Source organism: Hyperolius riggenbachi, chromosome 2 (assembly GCF_040937935.1).
Source record: "Hyperolius riggenbachi isolate aHypRig1 chromosome 2, aHypRig1.pri, whole genome shotgun sequence".
NCBI classification, from domain to species: domain Eukaryota; kingdom Metazoa; phylum Chordata; class Amphibia; order Anura; family Hyperoliidae; genus Hyperolius; species Hyperolius riggenbachi.
In genome coordinates, this window is record NC_090647.1 from 282,101,283 (window position 1) to 282,124,351 (window position 23,069).

Below are 23,069 nucleotides of genomic sequence, written 5' to 3' on the forward strand. Positions count from 1 at the left end.
AATCTTTCTGTGAATGGTAAGGCATCTTCTGCCTTTAACTTGATCTGCTTCTTGATTTCCCTGGCAATCTGTTTGTCAATGGTGTCTCTTCCGTTCCTTGACCTGCTTCTCCCTGTCCCTATCAATCTTTCTTTCAATGGTGCGGTGTCCTCTGCCTCGCTATGATGTGCTTATCGATGTTCCTGGCAATCATACTGTCGATAGTACAGTCTCTTTTGCCTTTCTATGATCTGCTTCTCGATTTTACTGGAAATCTTTCTGTTAATGGTAAAGTCTCTTTGGCCTTTATATAATCTGATTTCCTGGCAATCTTTCTGTCAATGGTACAGTTTCTTTGGCCTTTATATAATCTGTTTCTCGATGTCCCTGGCAATCTTTCTTTCAATGGTACGGTGTTTTCTGCCTTTCCATGATCTGCTTTTTTTATGTCCCTGTCAATCTTTCTATGTATGGTCCGGTGTCTTTTGCCTTTTCATTATATGTTTCTCGATGTACCTGGCAATCTTTCTGTGAATGGTACAGTGTCTTTTGCCTTTCCATGATCTGCTTCTCAATGTCCCTGGCAATACTTCTGGTAATGGTACAGTCTGCTTGGCCTTTGTATAATCTGCTTTTCAATTTCCCTTATAATCTTTCTGACAATAGTACGGTCTCTTCCGCCCCTGTATGATCTGCTTCTCAATGTCCCTGGCAATCTTTCTGTCAATGCTACAATCTCTTCTGCCATTCTTTGATTTGCTTCTCGATTTTCCTGACAATCTTTTTGTTAATGATAGTCTTTTTGACCTTCGTGTAATTTGCTTCTCGATTTCATGGCAATCTTTGTTTTAATTGTACAGTCTCTTTGGCCTTTCTATAATCTGCTTCTCGATGACCCTGGCAAATTTTCTGTCAATGGTACGATGTCTTCTTCTTTCCATGATCTGCTTCTCGATTTTCCTGGCAATCTTGTTGTCAATGGTACGATGTCTTCTGCCTTTCTATGATCTGCTTCTCCATCTTACTGGCAATCTTTCTGTTAATGGAGCAGTTTCTTTAGCCAATTCCCCTGACAATGGTACCTTCTCCTCTGCCTTTCTATGATCAGCTTCTCGATGTCCCTGGCAATCTTTCTTTCAATGGAACGGTATCTTTTGCCTTTCATGATCTATTTCTCGATGTCCCTGGCAATCTTTCTGTGAATGGTACGGTATCTTTTGCCTTTCATGATCTATTTCTCGATGTCCCTGGCAATCTTCCTGTGAATGGTACGGTGTCTTTTGCCTTTCATGATCTATTTCTCGATGTCCCTGGCAATCTTCCTGTGAATGGTACGGTGTCTTTTGCCTTTCCATAATCTATTTCTCAATGTCCCTGGCAATCTTTCTGTGAATAATAAGGGCTCTTCTGCCTTTAACTTGATCTGCTTCTTGATTTCCATGGCAATTTTTTTGTCAAATTTCGGTGTCTTCTACCTTTCCTTGACCTGCTTCTCGATTTCCCTGGCAATCCTTCTATCAATGGTGCGGTGTCTTCTGCCTTGCTATGATGTGCTTCTCAATGTCCCTGGCAATCCTTCTATCAATGGTACTGTGTCTTCTGCCTTGCTATGATGTGCTTCTCAATGGCCCTGGCAATCCTTCTATCAATGGTGCGGTGTCTTCTGCCTTGCTATGATGTGCTTCTCGATGTCCCTGGCAATCTTTCTGTTAATGGTACAATGTCTTCTTCCTTTACATGATCTGCTTCTCTATGTCCCTGGCAATCTTTCTGTCAATGGTATGGTGTTATTTGCCTTTCCATGATCTATTTCTCGATGTCCCTGGCAATCTTTCTATGAATGGGACGGTGTCTTTTGCCTTTTCATTATCTATTTCTCGATGTCTCTGGCAATCCCTCTGTCAATGGTGAGGTGTCTTCTGCCTTGCTATGATCTGCTTCTCGATGTCCCTGGCAATCTTTCTGTGAATTGTACGGTGTATTTTGCTTTCCATAATCTGCTTATCGATTTCCCTGGCAATCTTTCTGTCAATAGTACCATGTCTTCTTCCTTTCCATGATCTGCGTCGCAATGTCCCTGGCAATCTTTCTGTCAATGGTAAAATGTCTTCTGCCTTTCTATGATCTGCTTTTCGATTTTCTTGACAATCTTTCTGTCAATAGTGCAGTCTCTTTGGCCTTCGAATAATCTGCATCTCGATTTCAAGGCAATCTTTATTTTAATTGTACAGTCTCTTTGGCCTTTCTATAATCTGTTTCTCGATGTCCCTGGCAATCTTTTTTTCAATGGTGCGGTGTCCTCTGCCTCGCTATAATGTGCTTCTCTATTTTCCTGGCAATCTTTCTGTAAATGGTACGGTGTCTTCTTCTTTCCATAATCTGCTTCTCGATGTCCCTGGCAATCTTTCTTTCAATGGTACGATGTCTTCTGCCTTTCCATGATCTGCTTTTTTATGTCCCTGGCAATCTTTCTATGAATGGTCAGGTGTCTTCTGCTTTTCCTTGATCTGCTTTTTCATGTCCCTGGCAATCTTTCTGTGAAATGGTACAGTGTCTTTTTCCTTTCCATGATCTGCTTCTCGATGTCCCTGGCAATACTTCTGGTAATGGTACAGTCTGCTTGGCCTTTGTATAATCTGCTTTTCGATTTCCCTTGTAATCTTTCTGACAATAGTACGATCTCTTCCGCCCCTGTATGACCTGCTTTTCAATGTCCCTGGCAATCTTTCTGTCAATGCTACAATCTCTTCTGCCATTCTCTGATTTGCTTCTCCATTTTCCTGACAATCTTTCCGTTAATGGTACAGTCTCTTTGACCTTCGTGTAATTTGCTTCTCGATTTCATGGCAATCTTTGTTTTAATTGTACAGTCTCTTTGACCTTCGTGTAATTTGCTTCTCGATTTCATGGCAATCTTTCTGTCAATGGTACGATGTCTTCTTTCCATGATCTGCTTCTCGATGTCCCTGGCAATCTTTCTGTGAATGGTATGGTTTCTTTTATCTTTAACGTAGTCTGCTTCTCGGTTTACCTGGCAATCTTTTTGTCAATAGTAAGGTGTCTTCTTTGGTTCCTTGACCTGCTTCTCTATGTCCCTGGCAATATTTCTGTTAATGGTACACTCACTTTGGCCTTTGTATAATCTGATTTCGTGGCAATCTTTCTGTCAATGGTACGGTGTCTTTTGCCTTTCCATGATCTATTTATTGATGTCCCTGGCAATCTTTCTGTGAATAATAAGGGCTCTTCTGCCTTGAACTTGAGCTGGTTCTTGATTTCCATGGCAATTTTTTTGTCAAAGTACGGTGTCTTCTGTCTTTCCTTGACCTGCTTCTCGATGTCCCTGGCAATCCTTCTGTCAATGGTGCAGTGTCTTCTGCCTCGCTATGTTGTGCTTCTCGATGTCCCTGGCAATCTTTATGTTAATGGTATGATGTCTTCTTCCTTTACATGATCTGCTTCTTGATGTCCCTGGCAATCTTTCTGTCAATGGTACAGTCTCTATGGCCTTCGTATAATCTGCATCTCGATTTCATGGCAATCTTTGTTTTAATTGTACAGTCTCTTTAGCCTTTCTATAATCTGCTTCTCGATTTTCCTGGAAATTGTTCTGTCAATGGTACGATGTCTTCTGCCTTTCTATGATGTGCTTCTCCATCTTACTGGCAATCTTTCTGTTAATGGAACAGTTTTTTTAGCCAATTCTATTGTCAATGGTACAGTCTCCTCTGCATTTCTATGAACTGCTTCTCGATTTTCCTGGCAATCTTTCTGTCTATGGTACAGTCTCTTTAGCCTTTACATAATCTGCTTTTCGATTTCCCTGGAAATCCTTCTTTCAATGGTACGGTGTCTTCTGCCTTTCCATGATCTATTTCTTGATGTCCCTGGCAATCTTTCTGTGAAAGGTAAGGTATGTTCTGCCTTTAACTTGATCTGCTTCTCAATTTGCCTGGCAATCTTTTTGTTAATGGTAAGGTGTCTTCTTCCGTTCCTTGATCTGCTTTTCCCTGTCCCTGGCAATATTTCTTTTAATGGTGCGGTGTCCTCTGCCTCGCTATGATGTGCTTATCGATGTCCCTGGCAATCTTTCTGTCAATAGTACAGTCTCTTTTGCCTTTCTATGATCTGCTTCTCGATTTTTACTGGAAATCTTTGTTAATGGTACAGTCTCTTTGGCCCTTATATATTCTGCTTCTCTATGTCCCTGGCAATCTTTCTGTGAATGCTACGGTGTCTTCTGCCTTTCTACGATCTGCTTCTCGATTTTCCTGGCAATCTTTCTGTCAATGGTACAGTCTCTTTGGCCTTTGTATAATCAGCTTCTTAATCTCCCTGGCAATCTTTCTTTCAATGGTGAGGTATCTTCTGCCTTTTCATGATCTGCTTTTTTATATCCCTGGAAATCTTTCTGTGAATGGTACGGTGTGTTTTGCCTTTTCATGATCTGCTTCTCAATGTCCCTGGCAATCTGTCTTTGAATGGTACGATGTCTTCTGCCTTTCCATGATCTGCTTCTCGATGTCCCTGGCAATCTTTCTATGAATGGTACGGTGTGTTTTGCCTTTTCATGATCTATTTCTCGATGTACCTGGCAATCTTTCTGTGAATAATAGGGGCTCTTCTGCCTTTAACTTGATCTGCTTCTTGATTTCCATGGCAATCTTTTTGTCATAAAGTACAGTGTCTTCTGCTTTCTTTGACCTACTTCTCGATGTCCCTGGCAATCCTTCTGTCAATTGTGCGGTGTCTTCTGCCTTTGCTATGATCTGCTTTTCGATGTCCCTGGCAGTCTTTCTGTCAATGGTACGATGTCTTCTTCCTTTCCATGATCTGCTTCTCGATGTCCCTGGCAATCTTTCTGTTAATGGTAAAGTCTCTTTGGCCGTTATATAATCTGCTTCTTGATGTCCCTGGCAATCTTTCTGTGAATAATAAGGGCTCTTTTGCCTTTACCTTGATCTGCTTCTTGATTTCCCTGGCAATCTTTATGTCATAAAGTCTTCTGCCTTTCGTCGACCTGCTTCACGATGTCCCTGACAATCCTTCTGTCAATGGTGAGTTGTCTTCTTCCTTTCAATGATCTGCTTCTAGATGTCCCTGGCAATCTTTCTGTGAATGGTATGATGTCTTCTTCCTTTCCATGATCCAGGGGCGTAGCAAAGGAAGTCGCAGAGGTCGCATTCGCGACCGGGCCCCGCCGCCTGAAGCCCCCCTCCCTGTTTGCATAATGTAACATTTTGCGAGGTTGAGGAGTGTGTGGGTGCTGCCGGGCCGGCATCCCTACTAATTGCAGCGCGGCCGCCGGCTCCGGCAGACAATCTCATCTCATCTCTCTCCCTCGGCTCCGCCTCCCTCCTCCCCAGCTTCAGCAGCAGACAGCAGTCATTAGCGGCGGAGCCAGGCGAGTCTGGCGATATGAGTCATGTCACTGTCTGTGACTATGACGTCACTCGCTCTCTCCCCTGGTGCTGGCTGGCCTCTAGGCTCTATCTATTACTTCGGTGAGTGAGACACATCACTCTCCGCAGCCTGTACCGCCCCCTCACTTACTGATCTCTGGCTGGCAGGCCTAGCTCCTCCCATCTACCTAGAGCTGTGACTGTCGAGAGAGAGCTGCCAGAGAGTGTCTGTCACAGTCAGTGTGCAGTGGAAGACGTGTTTGCCGCCCAGCCGCCCACCCACGTGCCTGGCTGAAACAGTTTCTGCCTGCTGCTGCCATAGTGTGGTTTGTGGAGGACTGTCAGTTACTCTTGGACTTGGTCGGTGAGTAGTTGGCTAAGTTGCCATAAATGCCTTTTTAACTGCTTTATGCTTTGTGCCAAAAAACAGTGACTAGTGGGCCCCCTAAAAAAGGGGTGTAGGGCCTGGGCCATGACCTATCCTGAACTTGTGCTGGACCGCATAGGCCAGACAGAACTCTGACATGGCAAAGCTAACGTAAAGGTTTGTAATATACCTTTTATTCTGTTATTAATATGAATCGTTTAGCTCTTGTATCTGTTGGAGGCATGTGTTTGAGTGTCAGGGGTCCCAAAGTGGGTTGCTAGTAAATTGGCGTGTGTGTTCATGGGGGGGCTCATACAGATTACGCATCGGGGCCCAGAGGTTTGTAGCTATGCCACTGCCATGATCTGCTTCTCAACGTCCCTGGCAATCTTTTTGTGAATGGCACAATCTCTTCTGCCTTTCTATGATCTGCTTCTCGATTTTCCTGACAAGCTTTCTGTTAATGGTACAGTCTCTTTGGCCTTCATATAATCTGCTTCTAGATTTTACGGCAATCTTTGTTTTATATGTACAGTCTGTTTGGCCTTTCTATAATCTGCTTCTCGATTTTCATGGCAATTGTTCTGTCAATGGAAAAGCCTGTATGGCCTTTGTATAATCTGCTTCTCGATTTCCTTGATAATTTTTCTGTCAATGATACAATCTCTTCTGCCTTTCCATGATCTGCTTTCTGATGACCTTGGCAATCTTTCTTTGAATGGTACAGTGTCTTCTGCCTTTTCATGATCTGCTTCTCGATGACCCTGGCAATCATTCTGTCAATGCTACGATGTCTTCTTTCCATGATCTGCTTCTCGATTTTCCTGGCAATCTTGTTGTCAATGGTACGATGTCTTCTGCCTTTCTATGATCTGCTTCTCCATCTTACTGGCAATCTTTCTGTTAATGGAGCAGTTTATTTAGCCAATTCCCCTGTCAATGGTACCTTCTCTTCTGCCTTTCTATGATCAGCTTCTTAATTTTCCTGGCAACCTTTCTTTCAATGGTATGATCTCTTCTGCCTTTTTATTATCTCTTTCCAGATGACCCTGGCAATCTTTCTTTCAATAGTACAGTGTCTTCTTCTTTCCATAATCTGCTTCTCGACTTCCCTGGCAATCTTTCTATGAATGGTAAGGTCTCTTCTGTCTTTAATTTGACCAGCTTCTCGATTTCCCTGGCAATCTTTTTATCAATAGTAAGGTGTCTTCTTACGTTCCTTGACCTGCTTCTCGATGTCCCTGGCAATCTTTCTGTCAATGGGATAGTCTCTTTGGCCTTTGTATAATCTGCTTTTCCATTTTCCTGGCAATCTTTCTGTCAATGGTACAATCTCTTTGGCCTTTGTATAATCTGTTACTCGATTTCCCTGATAATTTTTATGTCAAATGGTACAATCTCTTCAGCCTTTCTATGATCTGCTTTTTGATGACCTTGGCAATCTTTCTTTCAATGGTACAGTCTCTTTGGCTTTTCTATAATCTGCTTCTCGATTATCCTAGCAATTGTTCTGTCAACGGTAAAGTCTCTTTGGCCTTTGTATAATTTGCTTCTCGGTTTCCCTGGCAGTCTTTCTGTCAATGGTACAGTCCCTTCCGCCTTTGTATGATTTGCTTCTCAATGTCCCTGGCAAAATGTTCTGTCAATGGTACGGTGTCTTCTGCCTTTCCATGATCAATTCCCGATGTCCCTGACAATCTTTCTGTGAATGGTAAGGTCTCTTCTGCCTTTAACTTGATCTGCTTCTCGATTTCCCTGGCAATCTTTTTGTCAACAGTAAGGTGTCTTCTTCCGTTCCTAGAACTGCTACTCGATGTCCCTGGCAATCTTTCTGTTAATGGTTCTAGGTCTTTTGCCTTTCTATGTTCTACTTCTCGATTTTCCTGGCAATATTTCTGCTAATGGTACAGTATTTTTGTCCTTTGCATAATCTGCTTCTCAATTTCCCTTGCAATCTTTCTGACAATGGTACAGTCCCTTCCGCCTTTGTATGATTTGCTTCTCAATGTCCCTGGCAATCTTTCTGTTACTGGTATGGTGTCTTCTTCTTTGCACGATCTGCTTCTTGATTTCCCTGGCAATCTTTCTCTCAATGGTACTATGTCTTCTGCCTTTCTATTACCTTCTTCCAGATTTTCCTGGCAATGTTTCTGTCTATTCGGCCTTTCTATGATCTGCTTCTCGAGTTTCCTGGCAATCTTTCTGTCAATGCTACGATCTCTTCTGCCTTTCTATGATCTGCTTCTCGATGTCTCTGGCAATTTTTCTGTGAATGGTAAGGTGTCTTTTACCTTTAACTTCACCTGCTTATCGATGTCCCTGGCAATCTTCCTGTCAATGGTATGAGCTCTTCTGCCTTTCTATGATCTGCTTTCTAATGACCCTGGCAATCTGTCTGTCAATGGTGCGGTATCTTCCGCCTTGCTATGATCTGCTCTTTGATGTCTCTGGAATTCTCTCTGTCAATGGTGCCGTGTCTTCTGCCTTTCGATGATCTGCATCTTGATTTCCCTGGCAATCTTTCTGTCAATGTTGCGGTTTCTTTTGCCTTTTCTGGATGGAGGCGGCGCGGCGGGGATGACACCCTTATGAGAAGACAGCGCCTCTATATGTTTCGCCGGATTTCCAGCTTTATGAGGGGGGGATTTGAAGCCTGTTACGTTTTCAATTACGATTGGCCAATCACTGGCTAATTCTACCATTTCTGTGTATTAATGTGTATTAATTAGAGATTACCTACACAACCTGTTCATGGTATTCATTATCTGTTGAACCTCATACTACATAGAGGTGGAAAAATTGGTCAGTGATTGGCCAATCAAAATTGAAAGTGTGTACTTGGCTTTAGAGAAACATGGAAAATTCCTTTACCTGCACTGGGTTGGGCATCAGTTGTCCATTGTGATATAACTCAAAGCAGCTAAGGGCTGGTGCACACCAGAGCCCTTTTAAAATCGCTAGCACTTCAAAAAAGTGCTTGGCTAACGTGTTTGTATGGGATTGATCTCACCAGAGCAATGTGATTTTTTTACCCCAAATGCAAAAGTGGGTCCTGCAGCATTTTGGATGCAATTATGCCTCAATGTAAAGTATAAGAAAGTGGGAAAGCGCTCTAAAAAACACTGAACAGAGCAATTTTCTTAGCATTTTTTTTTTAAAAAGGTGATCACTTCCAGGTCAAAGATTACAAGAATTACAAAATCAAGACATCAACAGGAAAACCCTAGGCATATGCCAGGAATTGCTAGTGCAAATTGCTACAAAAATCGCTAAGCATTTGCGATTTTTGGTGGGCACGAGTCCTAATTCAGTGTAAACTAGCCCTGCATCTGTGCTTTTTTTAAAGAGACCCGAGGTGGGGTTCTGACAATGAAATCCGCATACAGAGGCTGGGTCTGCCTATACAGCCCAGCCTCTGTTGCTATCCAGATCTCCCTAGGCACCCCCCCCCCTGCGCTCTGTGATCACCCATAAATCACAGCCGCGCTATGCGCAGGGGAGAACTGGCCAGGGGGGAAGGGGGGGGGGGGAGATTTCCCCCCAGGCTGCCTCTCCTTTAATGATTTAGGGCTGGTGCAGGGCCTGCTGCATTCATGTTTTTGTATAAGGCAATGTGAAACACTAGGCTGGCTGAGAGAAATAAAAGGCCAATTAGCAATAAGAGGGCAGGAGAGCTAGTAAATATACACAGCATGATGCAGAGCAGAGGCTTGCCTGGAGGGTCCATGGGAAAAAATTGTCTCCTCTCTCACCATCATATCTCCCAATTGTCCCTCTTTTGAAGGAACAATCCAGTCCCTCTTTGGATATAAGTGTGTGTGTGTGTGTGGTGGGGGGTGGGTGAGTCTTGGGGAATCAACAACAACAACAACAACAAATAACATTTGTAGAGCGCTTTTCTCCCATAGGACTCAAAGCGCATAAGCATGGCTCAGACCATCGTGGTACAGAGGAAGAATTTTATAAGTCCGGAAATGCCAGGCTAAACAGGTGGCTTTTCAGTCTGGATTTGAATAGCTCTAGGGATGGTGCTGTCTTTACTGGGTGTGGCAGGGAGTTCCAAAGAGTAGGGGCAGCATGACAGAAGGCTCTATCTCCAGATTTTTTGAGGTGCACTCTGGGAGTGACCAAGTTTATAGAATTTGCTGATCTGAGGTTGTGAGAGGTGGCCATACATCTGTTGACTTAACTGTTTTGATAATTACTATCCAATTGGATGAAAATTGGTACTGCCACAAACATGCCTAATCAACGATTTGACTGTTTTCAGGCAAAAATTGGTTGAATTTGAGATGCTGGGGAATCTCAGGCTGATGTGGTTGATCCGGTGTTCAGTGGTAACCGCATGCGATACTCACAGACAACGGACAAAACGGAAACCCCTGGTTGTCATCCCTCCAAATGTATTATGTGACCCCCGAAGCCTGAGAATTTATACTTTACCTGTCATGCTGTCCTGCAAGTGTCCTTGCTGTATTTCCGTATGGGCGCTCCATGTGACGTGCATGTGTGACGCCATTTGGGCTCAGGCTGCCATGAACATGGGCCTCTAGTTTGTGTTTTCCCCAGAGGCCTAAAGGTCCCAGTCCTCCCCTGGCTATGCGGGCTGTGTTTACCTCTCTTCCCTCCAATCAGCGGGGAGGGAAAGGACGCGGGCGGGGACCGGAGCTATGCAGGAGGCGGGGGGAGCAGCAGAATGACAGTACAGAGGTAAACACAGCCCGCTGTGACACGCTGCATGTTGGCAGCGCAGCTGTGATTTATGGGTTATCACAGAGCGCAAAGGGGGCTTAGGGGGGATTTGGATAGGAAAAGAGGCTGGGCTGTATAGGCAGACCCAGCCTCTGTATGCGGATTTCATTGTCAGAACCCCACCTCAGGTTATCTTTAAATAAATACCTTTCACTACACACTGCTCCATGCATTTTTTTTTATGCATCGTGGCCCAATACATACAAATGTTCATGAAAATGCACAGCAGCTAAAAGAGAAAGTGCAGAATAAAAATGCATTATTAAATTAAAATGCATTATCTGCCGGTGGTGTAAATCTTCAGCCCCCATATCTGTTTAGCTTCTCTAAAATTCAGGTTCCGCCTCAAAAACCCAGGGCCGGCGTTTTCATAGGGAAAAACTGAGGGAGCCCCTGAGCCGCTGCCACACCCCCAGGTCTCCCCCAACTTTCTTGTGGTCTGCAGAGTTTTCAGCCACAAAGTGGACTCACCTGTCTGTTCCTCCGTTAGTGCGTGTGCTGCGGTCCTAATTTCCAATGGCTGCCTGTTCGTGGCATGTTATTACAGTCATGGTGCAGAGGCGCCCCTGCAGAGATGAAGTCAGCAGTGCATGGACTGATGAAGGAGCGTGTTGGCCGGACAGGTGAATTCACTGCAGCTGGTTTAGGGGCTGGGGGGTAGATTTGTGAGAAACACAGGGGCCTCTAATGCAGCATACAATTTCCTGGGTGGGGGGATGGGTGTCAGGTGCTAATCAGCAGGCAAGAATGGCGCTGGAAATTTGGGTGCTGCTATAGGCCATGATGCAAATTACAGCTATAGCAGCTCTCAGTCAGTAATTTGGGCACCACACGGTTATAGCATGTGATGGATTCACCCAGTGTATCAAAATGTGCACGAAGGTGTGATGTAGAGTACCCCTTTAGGCCTCCAGCCTCAAAAAATACAAGGAGGCTGCCATGTTTATTTCCTTTTAAACAATACCAGTTGCCTGGCAGTCCTCCTGATCCTGGTGCTCTAATGCTTTTAGCCATAGATCCTGAACAAGCATTCAGCAGATCAGAAACTCTGACTCAACTGAATTAGCCATACGCTTGTTCCATGGTTTTGATTTAGACACTATGCCAGATGATCAACAGGGATGTCAGGCAAGCAAGGAAATCAATATGGCAGCCTCCAAATGCTGTTTTTATCATAATCTGGGCTTCATCTTTTGATGGTGCCCAAATTACTGACTGAGCGCTGCTATAGCTGTAATTCACATGGCACCTTTTGCCGGCTCCCAAATTTCCAGCGCCGTTCTTGCCTGATTAGCGCCTGACACCCATCCCCCTCTGCCCAGGAAACTGCATACTGCATTAGAATCCCTTTGGTTTCTCACAAATCTACTTCTGGGGCCCCCGAACCAGCTGCAGAGTGAATCCACCCGTCCGGCCGACACACTCCTCCATCAGTCCATGCACTGCTGACTTCATCTCTGCAGGGGAGCCTCTGCACCGTGACCTGGCAGCGTGTTATTATGTAATAACATGCCGAGAAGAGGCAGGTAGTGGAAAGACCGGAGCACATCCACTGACGGAGGAGCGCGCCGGCCAGACAGGTGAGTTCACTTTGTGGCTGAAAACTCTGCAGACCACAAGAAAGTTGGGGGAGACCTGGGGGGTGTGGCAGCGGCTCAGGGGCTCTCAGTTTTCCTTATGAAAATGCCAGCCCTGGGTTCTTGAGGCTGAACCTGAATTTTGCAGAAGCTAAACGGATATGACGCCGGCAGATGACGCATTTCAATTGATCATTCGTTCTGCAATTTTTCCTTTAGTTGCTGTGCTATTTTCATGCACATTTGTTAGTATTGGGCCACAATGTACAAAATCTGCATGCAGCAGTGCATTGTGAAAAGCGTTCATTTAAAAAACATGCAGGGCAGGTTTACACTGAATTAGCTGCTTTCAGCTACAGTATATCACAATGGACAACTGATGCCCAGCCCAGCGCAGGTGAAGGAATTTCCCTTATTTTCCTAAAGCCCGGTACACACTTTCAATTTTGATTGGCCAATCACTGACCAATTTTCCCACTTCCATGTAGTATGTGGTTCAACAAATATTGAATACTATGAACAGATTGTGTGGGTATTACTACACTGAGATGGGAAAATTGGTCAGTGATTGGCCAATCATAATTAAAAGTGTGTACCTGGCTTAAGGCTCAGCTTACATCTATGCATTATAACAGAAAGCTTCTTCACAATGCACTGCTGCATTACATTTATTTATCTGTTTTCTACTTAATACATACAAAAGTAAGTGGATGAAAATGCACAGCATCTGGAAGATAAAGCTCAGAAAAACTGACCAGTTAAAATGTGTCAGTCGTGATCAGCTGCCAGTGTAAACCCAGTAATAAAGTGACCCTACGGGCTTGGACTCACTATGGTGTTTCTGGCAATGTTTTGGAATCACCGACAATCGCCGGCGATTCCAAAATAGCGCTTTGCCAATGTAACTAAATGGGGCTGAACCCACTATTTCGATTACTTGTGATTAGGGTTAATCGCAATCGCAGGTCATACAGCATTTCGAGCGTGTTTGCGCTCAATGCTAAGTAAATAAATGATGCTAAATCGGTTTGAAAATCAATTTTGCAGCGATTTGGGGGGGGGGGGGAGCGGTTTAACCACTTGCCGACCGCGCACTTATAACGCGCGTCGGCAAAGTGGCAGCTGCAGGACCACCGGCTGCAGGCTAATTAATCAGGAAACAGCCGCTTCCTGTCAATTCACGGCGGGGGACTCCGTGAATAGCCTGCGGGCTGCCGATCGCAGCTCGCAGGCTAAATGTAAACACAAGCGGAAATAATCTGCTTTGTTTACATTTTTACAAAGCTGCTAACAGTAGCAGCGTTGTACTAGATCAGCGATCCTTGGCCAATCAGCGGCCGGGGATAGCTGTCACATGACAGGCAGGAGCCTGTTAGAGGCTGCACAGGACAGATCCGTTCCTGTGCAGCCTCCGATCTCTGGGGCAGGGAGGGAGAAGAGGGAGAGGGGGAATCCTGCGGTGGAGGGGCCTTTGAGGTGACCCCCCCCGCCAGCCACACGCATGCAGGAGCGATCAGCACATCATCCTCCTAGTGGGGAAAAAAAGGGGGTCGATCTGGTCACTCTGCCTGTAATTTGATCTGTGCTGGGGGCTGTAGAGCCCACCCAGCACAGATCTTAGAAATCAGTGCTGGTCCTTAAAGGGAAGGTTCAGGGACTGTTTAAAAAAAAAATCTGCATCCACTTACCTGGGGCTTCCTCCAGCCCGTGGCAGGCAGGAGGTGCCCTCGGCGCCGCTCCGCAGGCTGCCGGTGGTCTCCGGTGGCCGACCCGACCTGGCCAGGCCGGCGGCCAGGTCGGGCTCCTTCCGCGTTCCAAAATGCGCCTCACGGCGGCGCGCTGACATCATCGGTCGTCCTCCGGGCTTTACTGTGCAGGTTTAGAAGGCCGCCGGCCTGGCCAGGTCGGGTCGGCCACCGGAGACCACCGGCAGCCTGCGGAGCGGCGCCGGGGGCACCTCCTGCCTGCCACGGGCTGAAGGAAGCCCCAGGTAAGTGGATGCGGATTTTTATTTTTTTTTAACAGTCCCTGAACCTTCCCTTTAAGGGGGGGTAAAGGCTGACTCCTGAAGTGGCTAAATAAAAGGCTTCTGTCCATAGCCCTGCCCCCTAATGGAAGAGGTCATAGGTGCTCCTCTAGGGCCAATCAGAGAAGCTCATGTGACCTCTTCTGCTAGGGGGGTGGGGCTGTGGGCGGTATAAGTATAATTAACTTCATTTAAAATTCTAGACGCTCAGCCCCCAAGTTGCTTTTTGAAAGGGGTTTAGCAGCACTTCTATACATAGCATTGAGCGCCCAAAATGCTGCATGTCATGGGACTGTGATTAACCCTAATCGCACTAGTGGGTTCCACACCATTTAAATACATTGGCAAATCGTTTTTGTTTTTTTTAAATCGCTGTCGATTGTCTGCGATCCAAGAGCGCTGCCAAAATCGCCCTAGTTGCTCTAAACATGGCCTAATGCTGGAAATACACGGCTCGATTTTCCACTCTATTCTCCCACTTGATCGTTTCGCTGCTCGATTTCCGCGGGCGATTCTCTTATCTTTCGCTCGTTTTTATCTTTTTCCATTGTTCTCTGCGGAATTGAGCGGTGAAACGATCAGGCCGGAGATCGGACATGTCGGAAATTATTAATCGAGCCATCTTAATAGCTCAAAATTGAGCCGTGTATTCCCAGCATAAAAGCCTGGTGCACATTGACCCTCTATTTGGATTAGCACAGTACAAAGTTCAGTCTCCACTTATTCCATCCCAGCTTTTCTATAGAGTAGAGATGACTTTGGTGCTTACCCGGTCCGCGATCGCAATTCGGCGGGCAAAATCTCACGATTCAGTGCGATTTTTGCTTGCGATACTCGCTCATTAGAGAGAGAATCACAGCGCAATTGCCCCAAAGATGCTGCATGCACCACGTTTGTGACTGATCGAAATCACAAACGCTGCAGTGTGAATGTATCCTTAGGGATACATTGCTTTGCTGATCGCCGGCTAAGTGTGAACCAGCCCTGAATTCAGCTTAGCAGTATTCCTTACCATGATGCCGTCTCTATCCTGCACTTGTGATGTACCCAGCAGTCACCTCGCTTTGATTATTAAACCTCCATTGTATTGTGTCCACCTAGGTAGCCTGTCACGTGCAGCTCAGTCTGTAGCCACCTTCATCCATTTACCCGCCGCCCCGTCCCTTCCAGCAGCCTAATTACCAAGTTTCCCAGAGAGACTCTGACTATACACACGCTTTCTTACAGCCCCCCAGTTAGCACTTTCTCCGAACCGTACAATGGTTAATTTGCATATATTCAGCAGTGTTGCTCTGGGAGACATCTCAAGCTCACTCCAACCTGAATTATCGCAAATTTTTTCTGTTTTAGGAAAGCAAACTTTTGTGTATCTATTTACATAAGGCATTTTCGCAAGGCCACAAGGGGGGAGCTCAATGACATTCCCTCAGTAACGGCCACAAGAGGGAGCTCCGCATACATCTAATACGGCAATTACTCCGGCTTACATACGGCTCCTGGTCCAGGATCCTGGCTGCTCTGCGGACACTCGTCTCCTTCGGCTGTGTTGTGCAGAGACACGCCCACCTTCTACAGCCGTTAGTAGAGATGGGAAGTTCGGATCTTTTCAATGATCCGGATGATTCGAATCGGATCATTGAAGAGATCCGGATCTTTGATCCGAATCTCGGATCATTTTACTACCGGAAGCATTCGGGGGTGAAATGAACAGCAGGACAGGTCTGTGGACAGGAGAAGGAGAGGGGGGTGGACACACAGAGAAGGGGAGAAGATGGACAGAGGGCAGGGAGTGGACAGAGAAGGGAGGAGGGACGAGCAGAGAGCAGAAATGTTTGCACACAATACCCACATGCTGAAGTCATATGCTTTACATATATTTCACCTATATGTTCATCTGTATACCTTGAAAGAAAAGGTCGCACAGTGAAAGAAAGCATTCCCAGAAGTAAAGTGCAGCTGTTTAGTGCCGAGTGCAGGAGGATTATATTGCCTTTCAATCACACTGTCTGCAAAGTTACTGAGCTGTGCTGAGCCAAAAGCTTCCCATGTGTTCACTCACTGTGCACAACTACGGAACAGACAGCCTATAATGAGCAGCACGTTATAGCCAGTATGTGGGCTCTACACATATCTGGCAGTGGCACCCATGTCCCCTCTCTCTCATCTACCTGCTGTCCCTGCAAGGCTGCCTCCCATCCAACAGAGCGATCCCTGCTTCCAGGACCCCGCTGCCCGCTGAGAGGGGGCGTGTCGCTCCTGGCCCCGCCCCTTTTGCGATCCGAATCGTTCATTTTGATGATTCGGATGATCGACTCATAAAATAGATTCGGATCAAAGATCCGAATCGTTCATGATCCGGACAACACTAGCCGTTAGTCGCTCATGTTCTGTGTCCGCGGAGGTCACTGTTTCCGTTCTCGCGCTGTGACGATGAGTAGTGCAATCCAGCTCACCTGGCCAGTGCTATATGTAATATAACATTACTGTACTATAATATATATGGAATATTAATAGAAGATTAATACTAGGCACAGCATACTTGTCAGGCTGTATGGTAAGCGCAGCTTTTATGCAATCATTTCACACTTGTTTCTGTATCTAGGTGTACAATCATTGCATTTATGCGATTGCTGTGGACTTCTCATTCTGGTGGATTATCTTTACATTAATAACACAGTCTGCTTCAGTGTATATAAGGGCTATCTAACTCTAGGCTCACCTCCATTCTCTTCTGGTCTATTATTTTGCCTGATTACTAGTAATCACTGCTGGTTGAGCTGTCTGCTGAGCTATGAAACATCACCAATAGTTCTTTAAGTATTTATATAGCGTCGACATATTCCGCAGCGCTGTACAGAGTATATTGTCTTGTCACTAACTGTCCCTCAGAGGGGCTCACAATCTAGACCCTACCATAGTAATATGTCTATATCATGAAGTGTAGTGTATTTATCGTAGTCTAGGGCCAATTTAGGGGGAAGCCAATTAAGTTATCGGCATGTTTTGGGGATGTGGGAGGAAACCCACACAGACATAGGAAGAACATACAAACTCCTTGCAGATGTTGACCTGGCTGGGATTCGAACCGTGGACCCAGATTTAACGCGTCTGGGACCATTTTCTTACGCAACGCACATGTTTTCCTGATGGGTTCTATTGTGTTGCGGCTGCCAATGTCTGTGCTAAATTTAAGACACCTCAATGTGCATTTCGTGCGATGGAAACGTATGTACAAAATCGCATTCGTGCATGCGTTCTGTAGTGTGAATCAGGGCTGTGTAGTTGGTATAAAAATCATCCGACTCGGACTTAAGTATTTATATAGCGCCGACATATTATGCAGCGCTGTACAGAGTATATTGTCACTAACTGTCCCTCAGAGGGGCTCACAATCTAGTCCCTACCTCAGTCATATGTCTATGTATGTATGGTGTAGTGCATGTATCATATTCTAGGGCCAATTTAGTGGGAAGCCAATTAACTTACCTGTATGGTTTTTTGGGGATGTGGGAGGAAACTGGAGTGCCCGGAGGAAACCCACGCAGACACAGGGAGAACATACAAAGTCCTTGCAGTTGTTGACCTGGCTGGGATTCGAACTGGGGACCCAGCGCTGCAAGGCAAGAGCGCTAACCACTACACCACCGTGCTGCTTCTCAGTTTATGAAACCACCGGCTCCAGGTACCCAAAATGACTCTGACTCCTTACATGTCAAACTCCCCCCGCGGGCCAAATCTGGCCCTCAGAGCCATTAAATTTGGCCCTCAAGTGGTTTCTCCACTCTGCATTATGTTTGGCCCACTCTAGACCACCAGAGAAGCTATATTGGAGGTGAAGCCCTAGAACACCAGGAAAGCCATATGAGGGAGGTACGAGGGAAGCACTTAACACTAGGGAACTGTATAGGGGAGGGTGGGGGCTTCGTCTAGACACCAGGGAACGGTATAGGGGAGGGAGGACCACTAGACACCAGGGAACTGTATAGGGGGGGGGGGGAATTAGATACCTGGGAACTTTATAAGGGAGGAGGGTGGCCAGTAGACATTGAGGTTGGCCTGCGACAAGATCCCAGTGTTCAATCTTGGCCCACTTTGTATTTGAGTTTGACACCCCTGCTATAAACAGATTGTGTAGGTAATACCTCATACTGTATGGAAGTAGTGAAAGGCGCAGTAGAGGATTACCTAGAGGTCATCCCGCACACTGTCGGGGAATAGGGGCCAGTGGAGCTGCAGCGACGGACATATGTAACGATTGTATAACGTATTGGTGTAGCAACACAGACATCTGATTATTGTGTGATCTGCAGAATCACCAATAATGCAGACTCTATACCTGATTATGTGGTGATCTGCAGTATCACCAATAATGCAAGTATAGAAAGCAGAGATGTAGGGACAATAGTGTTTGGTGCAACAGTAGAGGGTAGATCTCACCAGAGGGGCTGGAGAGAACTACCAGAGGAAATGGCAGATAGTTTGACTAAACCTCACCAGTGGAGCTGGTGGGTACTATCTGCAACAAGCAAACTGCAGCGAGTCCCTGTGGAATAGGCCTAGTCAGGTCTTTGTTGCCGGTGCACAATCCCTCTGTGGGTCACCACTCCACACACGGTTCAATGTAGTAAATACGAAGGAGGCACTCAATTGGCTTCAAACTTGCGTTTTATCAAATCCCAGTAATACTATCTGCAACCAATCTGTACTAGGCCCCACCAGAGGAGCTGGAGGGTACTAGCCAAGATAGAAGCTGGGTAGCTAGGAGCCCACACCAGAGGGGCTGGTGAGCACTATCAGCAACAGTAACTAAATAGTTAGCTAGACCCCACCAGAGGAGCTGGTGGGTACTATCAACAATAGTAACTAGATAGTTTAGCTAGACCTCACCAGAGGGGTTGATGGGTACTATCAGAGCACCTTTTCAGTGACAAGGGCTCACTGGAGAGTAGAAGGGTCAGACAGGCAAGATTCAGCAACGGACAGGCAGGTACAGTACAAAATCAGAAGGCAAGAGAATAGTAATGATTCAAGCAGAGGTTCGGCAACTTAAATCAGATGGGCAGAAGTACAGAAACGTAGAGCAGAATCAGAGATAAGCCAGAGTCGTACACAGAATATCAATAAGGCAATAAACCTAGTCTTGTGTGAAATCCCTGGTTTCCTCCCAGATCAAAACACACCGGAACTAGTCTAAGGTCTGAGCGCTAACACTGACGTATTCGCAACAGCAGACCGTTTGCAAGTGAGCGGAGAGCGCTTATGAAGCAGCGAGGAGAGCCCGCAGCCACGCCCCTGCCAATCAGCCAATCCGGGCGCCGTGAGTCTCTCCTGACGTCAGCCGACCAGCAGGTCAGCTGACGCGCCTTCTTCCAGCATAAAGGTCCTGTCTCCGCCCGCGTGAGAAAGCGACCCTATGAGCAACTGACAGTCCCGTCCCTGGTGTGCTAGACGCCAGCGGAACGGATGAGGCCTCAGTACCGAAAACAAAGGCGGCTGCCGAGGTATCCTGCGTGCCCGCAGCCACCATAATAGGGGATGTTACAACATAATGGTTACCAGGTGCTGGAAGAGGCCCGGGGTAAGTAGTACTATGGGTAGCAGGAGTTGCTTGACAACTCCTTTAAAACAGAAGGTATTCAAGATAATTCATCTTTAAAAGGTACCTACAGTGAAACAAATCTTCCCAGTTTAACTCACGGGGGGCTTATTCCAGCCCCCTGTAGTGCCTTCCTCCCTGTCACTTTGCTGTGATCCGCTCAGTAGCACTAGTTCTGCTCCTCCGAAAGCTGGCTGATTGAGCCTGTCGCACTCTACTGTGCATGCTTCTCCTCAATCATGTTCTCATGCTACAAACTTTGCAATCAAGTAGGCGCAGGCTTGGACTTATGGCAGGGACAAGAATTACACAGGCTAAACTTTATACAGGGTGCATTTCTTCAGTTTGTCTTCTGTCCTGTGCAAGAGTTCAGGTCCACTTGAATGGATCATAGCAGGAGGACAGCGATGAATGATCAGAGCATAAGGACAAGGAGGGACCAGAAGGATTACAGACTGACTATAGCGACAGTCAGTCAGCAATTACAATACTCTCTGTTGCACACGAGCAGACGGGGCGTAGCGGAGAGAGACACACCTGATGGGCGGGGAGTTGGGTACAGTGTGTAATGTAGAGTTGCTCTTCCGGTCTCATGATAGACCTTGTGATACGAGCAGTAGGTATTGTCATGGCGGTTGCCGGTAGCTTCCTGCTGTGTCTTTCGGTGTTACTGATTGGAGTCTCCTCAAAATATACGCCCTCTTGGGACTCCCTGGATAAGCGTCCCTTGCCTGCCTGGTATGACGAGGCCAAATTCGGCATCTTCCTGCACTGGGGAGTGTTCTCGGTGCCTTCATTCGGCAGTGAGTGGTTCTGGTGGAACTGGCAGGCAGAGAAGAATGTGCGGTATCTGGAGTTTATGGCAAAGAACTACCCGCCCGGCTTCTCATATGCAGACTTCGCCCCGCAATTTACCGCAGAGTTTTTCGATCCTGATTCCTGGGCAGAACTCTTCCAGGCAGCCGGGGCACGGTGAGTGCAGCTAAGCAGCAGAGGACCTGCACTGGGGAAGTGGCTAGTGCAGCTTGGTAGTTAGTGCTACACCACAGCTCACTGAGGATTGCCGATACTTCATGGCTATGTTATATTTGTATTTATGTATTACACGCTGCACGTAGATCAACAGTGTATTTCAGCATTAAATCTGTAGCTGCCTGCTGGGCCCCCCAAGATTTGCCCCATCCATGAGCTCCCCTGGGCTGTGCAGAGTGTTGTAGTGGAGTGTACGCTTACACAACGATCTTGTTCCTGTGTCTTTTCTCCATTGGCGCCTAAACTGTGATGCGATAGCATAAAGATGCCTGGCTTCAATCAAAAGAGGACATATGAGGAGTTGCGTAGGCAGATAGGTGAGCGTACGCTCAGCTGCATCACTTAGCGCAGGGGGGCATTTTAGATGGGTAGGGAAGACTGGCCAGGCGTCCATTGGTCATTATGAAATCGAAACCTACCACCACAGAAACAGTAAAAAAGGCGCAGGTGGCTAGTGGACAAATCCATAATAATCGTTTACTGGGCGCCGAACAGGAAAAAAGGGGCGCCCGAGAATAATAACGTTTTCCAACGGCGCCCGAAGATTTTTCATGTTTTATAACTGCTTGTGATGATTTACGTTTCCTATTTCAATAAAACATTATTTTAAATGTTATCCCTTAGTGTTTGTAAAACATTATTATTCACGAAACAAAGCGATCAGTACGTAACGTAAATTGTAATATATTTTATCCCTTACTGTTTTTAAAACCTTATTCTACACACAATACAGTGATCACTAAGGAGGGTCTAAGGTTTAGGCACCACCAGGGGGGTCTTAGGTTTAGGCACCACCAGGGGGGTCTAGGGGTTAGGGGTAGGTACAGGGAGGGTTACTTAGTAATTTTTTTTTAAACGTTATTATACGTTTCACTATTTAAACGGAAGATTAACGTTTTTACAATTGCCGATTTCATGCACATTATTTAATGATTTATAACTTTATAAAACATTAATTTTAAACGAAATACAGTACAATTCATTTTTAATCGTTATCCATGCTTATCGTTTAAAACCTCGCACCCTTTTTTCCCAGCGCCCCTTTTTAACGTACGCTACCACCACACCTCTGACTGCCCCCATTTTAGCATCATCTTTCCATCCTGTCTGATCCATTATTATTGATTTATAAAGCGCTAACATGTGGCGCTGTACAAAGTACATTATGTCGATTAAGGGCTCTTACACAGTAAGACGTTGCGTTTGATGCGAGGTTAAAGAGACTCCGTAACAAAAATTGCATCCTGTTTTTTATCATCCTACAAGTTCCAAAAGCTATTCTAATGTGTTCTGGCTTACTGCAGCACGTTCTACTATCACCATCTCTGTTATAAATCATCTTATCTCTCTCTTGTCAGACTTGTCAGGCCTGTGTCTGGAAGGCTGCCAAGTTCTTCAGTGTTGTGGTTCTGCTATGAACTCCCCCATCCAGGCCCCTCTCTGCACACTGCCTGTGTGATATTTAGATTAGTGCAGCTTCTCTCTGTTCTATTATCTTTTACAAGCTGGATAAATCCTCCTCTGAGCTGGCTGGGCTTTCACATACTGAGGAATTACATACAGGCACAGCTGTCTGCACTCTGCAGGAAGAAATAGCCTGACACTTCAGTGGAAGATAGCTGCAGGGGGAAAGAAACACACAAATGATCTCTTGAGATTCAAAAGGAAGGGTGTATACAGCCTGCTTGTGTATGGATGTATTTTCTATGTGTGGACATACTGTACATCAATCTACTTCCTGTTTTGGTGGCCATTTTGTTTGTTTATAAACAATCTTTTTAAAACTGTTTTCAACCACTTTTAATGCGGCGAGGAGCGGCGAAATTGTGACAGAGGGTAATAGATGTCCCCTAACGCACTGGTATGTTTACTTTTGTGCGATTTTAACAATACAGATTCTCTTTAAGGTCGCATAACGTGCCCCTAATGCAACGTATTGAAAGACTAACTTGGACGTTATTTAGCCCTGTATCTGGTGCGCTGTTTTCGTCGCACAGTGATTAGAACGAAAACAGCGCGTGTGTTTAAAAAAATAAAATAAAAATAACTTTACTGAGCATGTGCAAAGTCTAACAGCTAAAAACGTGTATAACGCATAGCATGCAGCACTTTCATTTAACGTGCAGCGTTAGACACCAACGCAATGTCTGCACTGTGAACAGCCCAGTGATTTTTCATTGCTGTAAGTTATTGTGCCTTACATGTTGTAACGTGCGACTTTAACGTCGCACTGTGAAAGAGCCCTTAATGAATCAGAATTATGATTAGATGGCCACGCCGTGACATCAATATCTAGCAGATTCGATCATAATGCTGGCATCAGGGATTGGTGATGAGA

The 23,069-nt window shown here is 45.8% G+C and overlaps 2 protein-coding genes across 2 annotated transcripts in view; one reads left to right on the forward strand and one right to left on the reverse strand.

The window, feature by feature from the left end:
* GALE (UDP-galactose-4-epimerase) overlaps window positions 1-15,663 on the reverse strand; it is a 111,016-nt gene extending 95,353 nt beyond the window's left edge. Inside the window, exon 1 of the mRNA XM_068268804.1 lies at window positions 15,591-15,663. The gene's annotated coding sequence lies outside the window, so the exon portion shown is untranslated. The remainder of the gene's footprint in view (window positions 1-15,590) is intronic.
* A 4,618-nt stretch (window positions 15,664-20,281) lies between these two features.
* The window catches only part of FUCA1 (alpha-L-fucosidase 1), a 39,884-nt gene continuing 37,096 nt past the window's right edge, over window positions 20,282-23,069 (forward strand). The window contains exon 1 of the mRNA XM_068268802.1: window positions 20,282-20,671. Coding sequence (XP_068124903.1) covers window positions 20,292-20,671 — 380 coding nt within the window. The 5' untranslated portion in view covers window positions 20,282-20,291. The remainder of the gene's footprint in view (window positions 20,672-23,069) is intronic.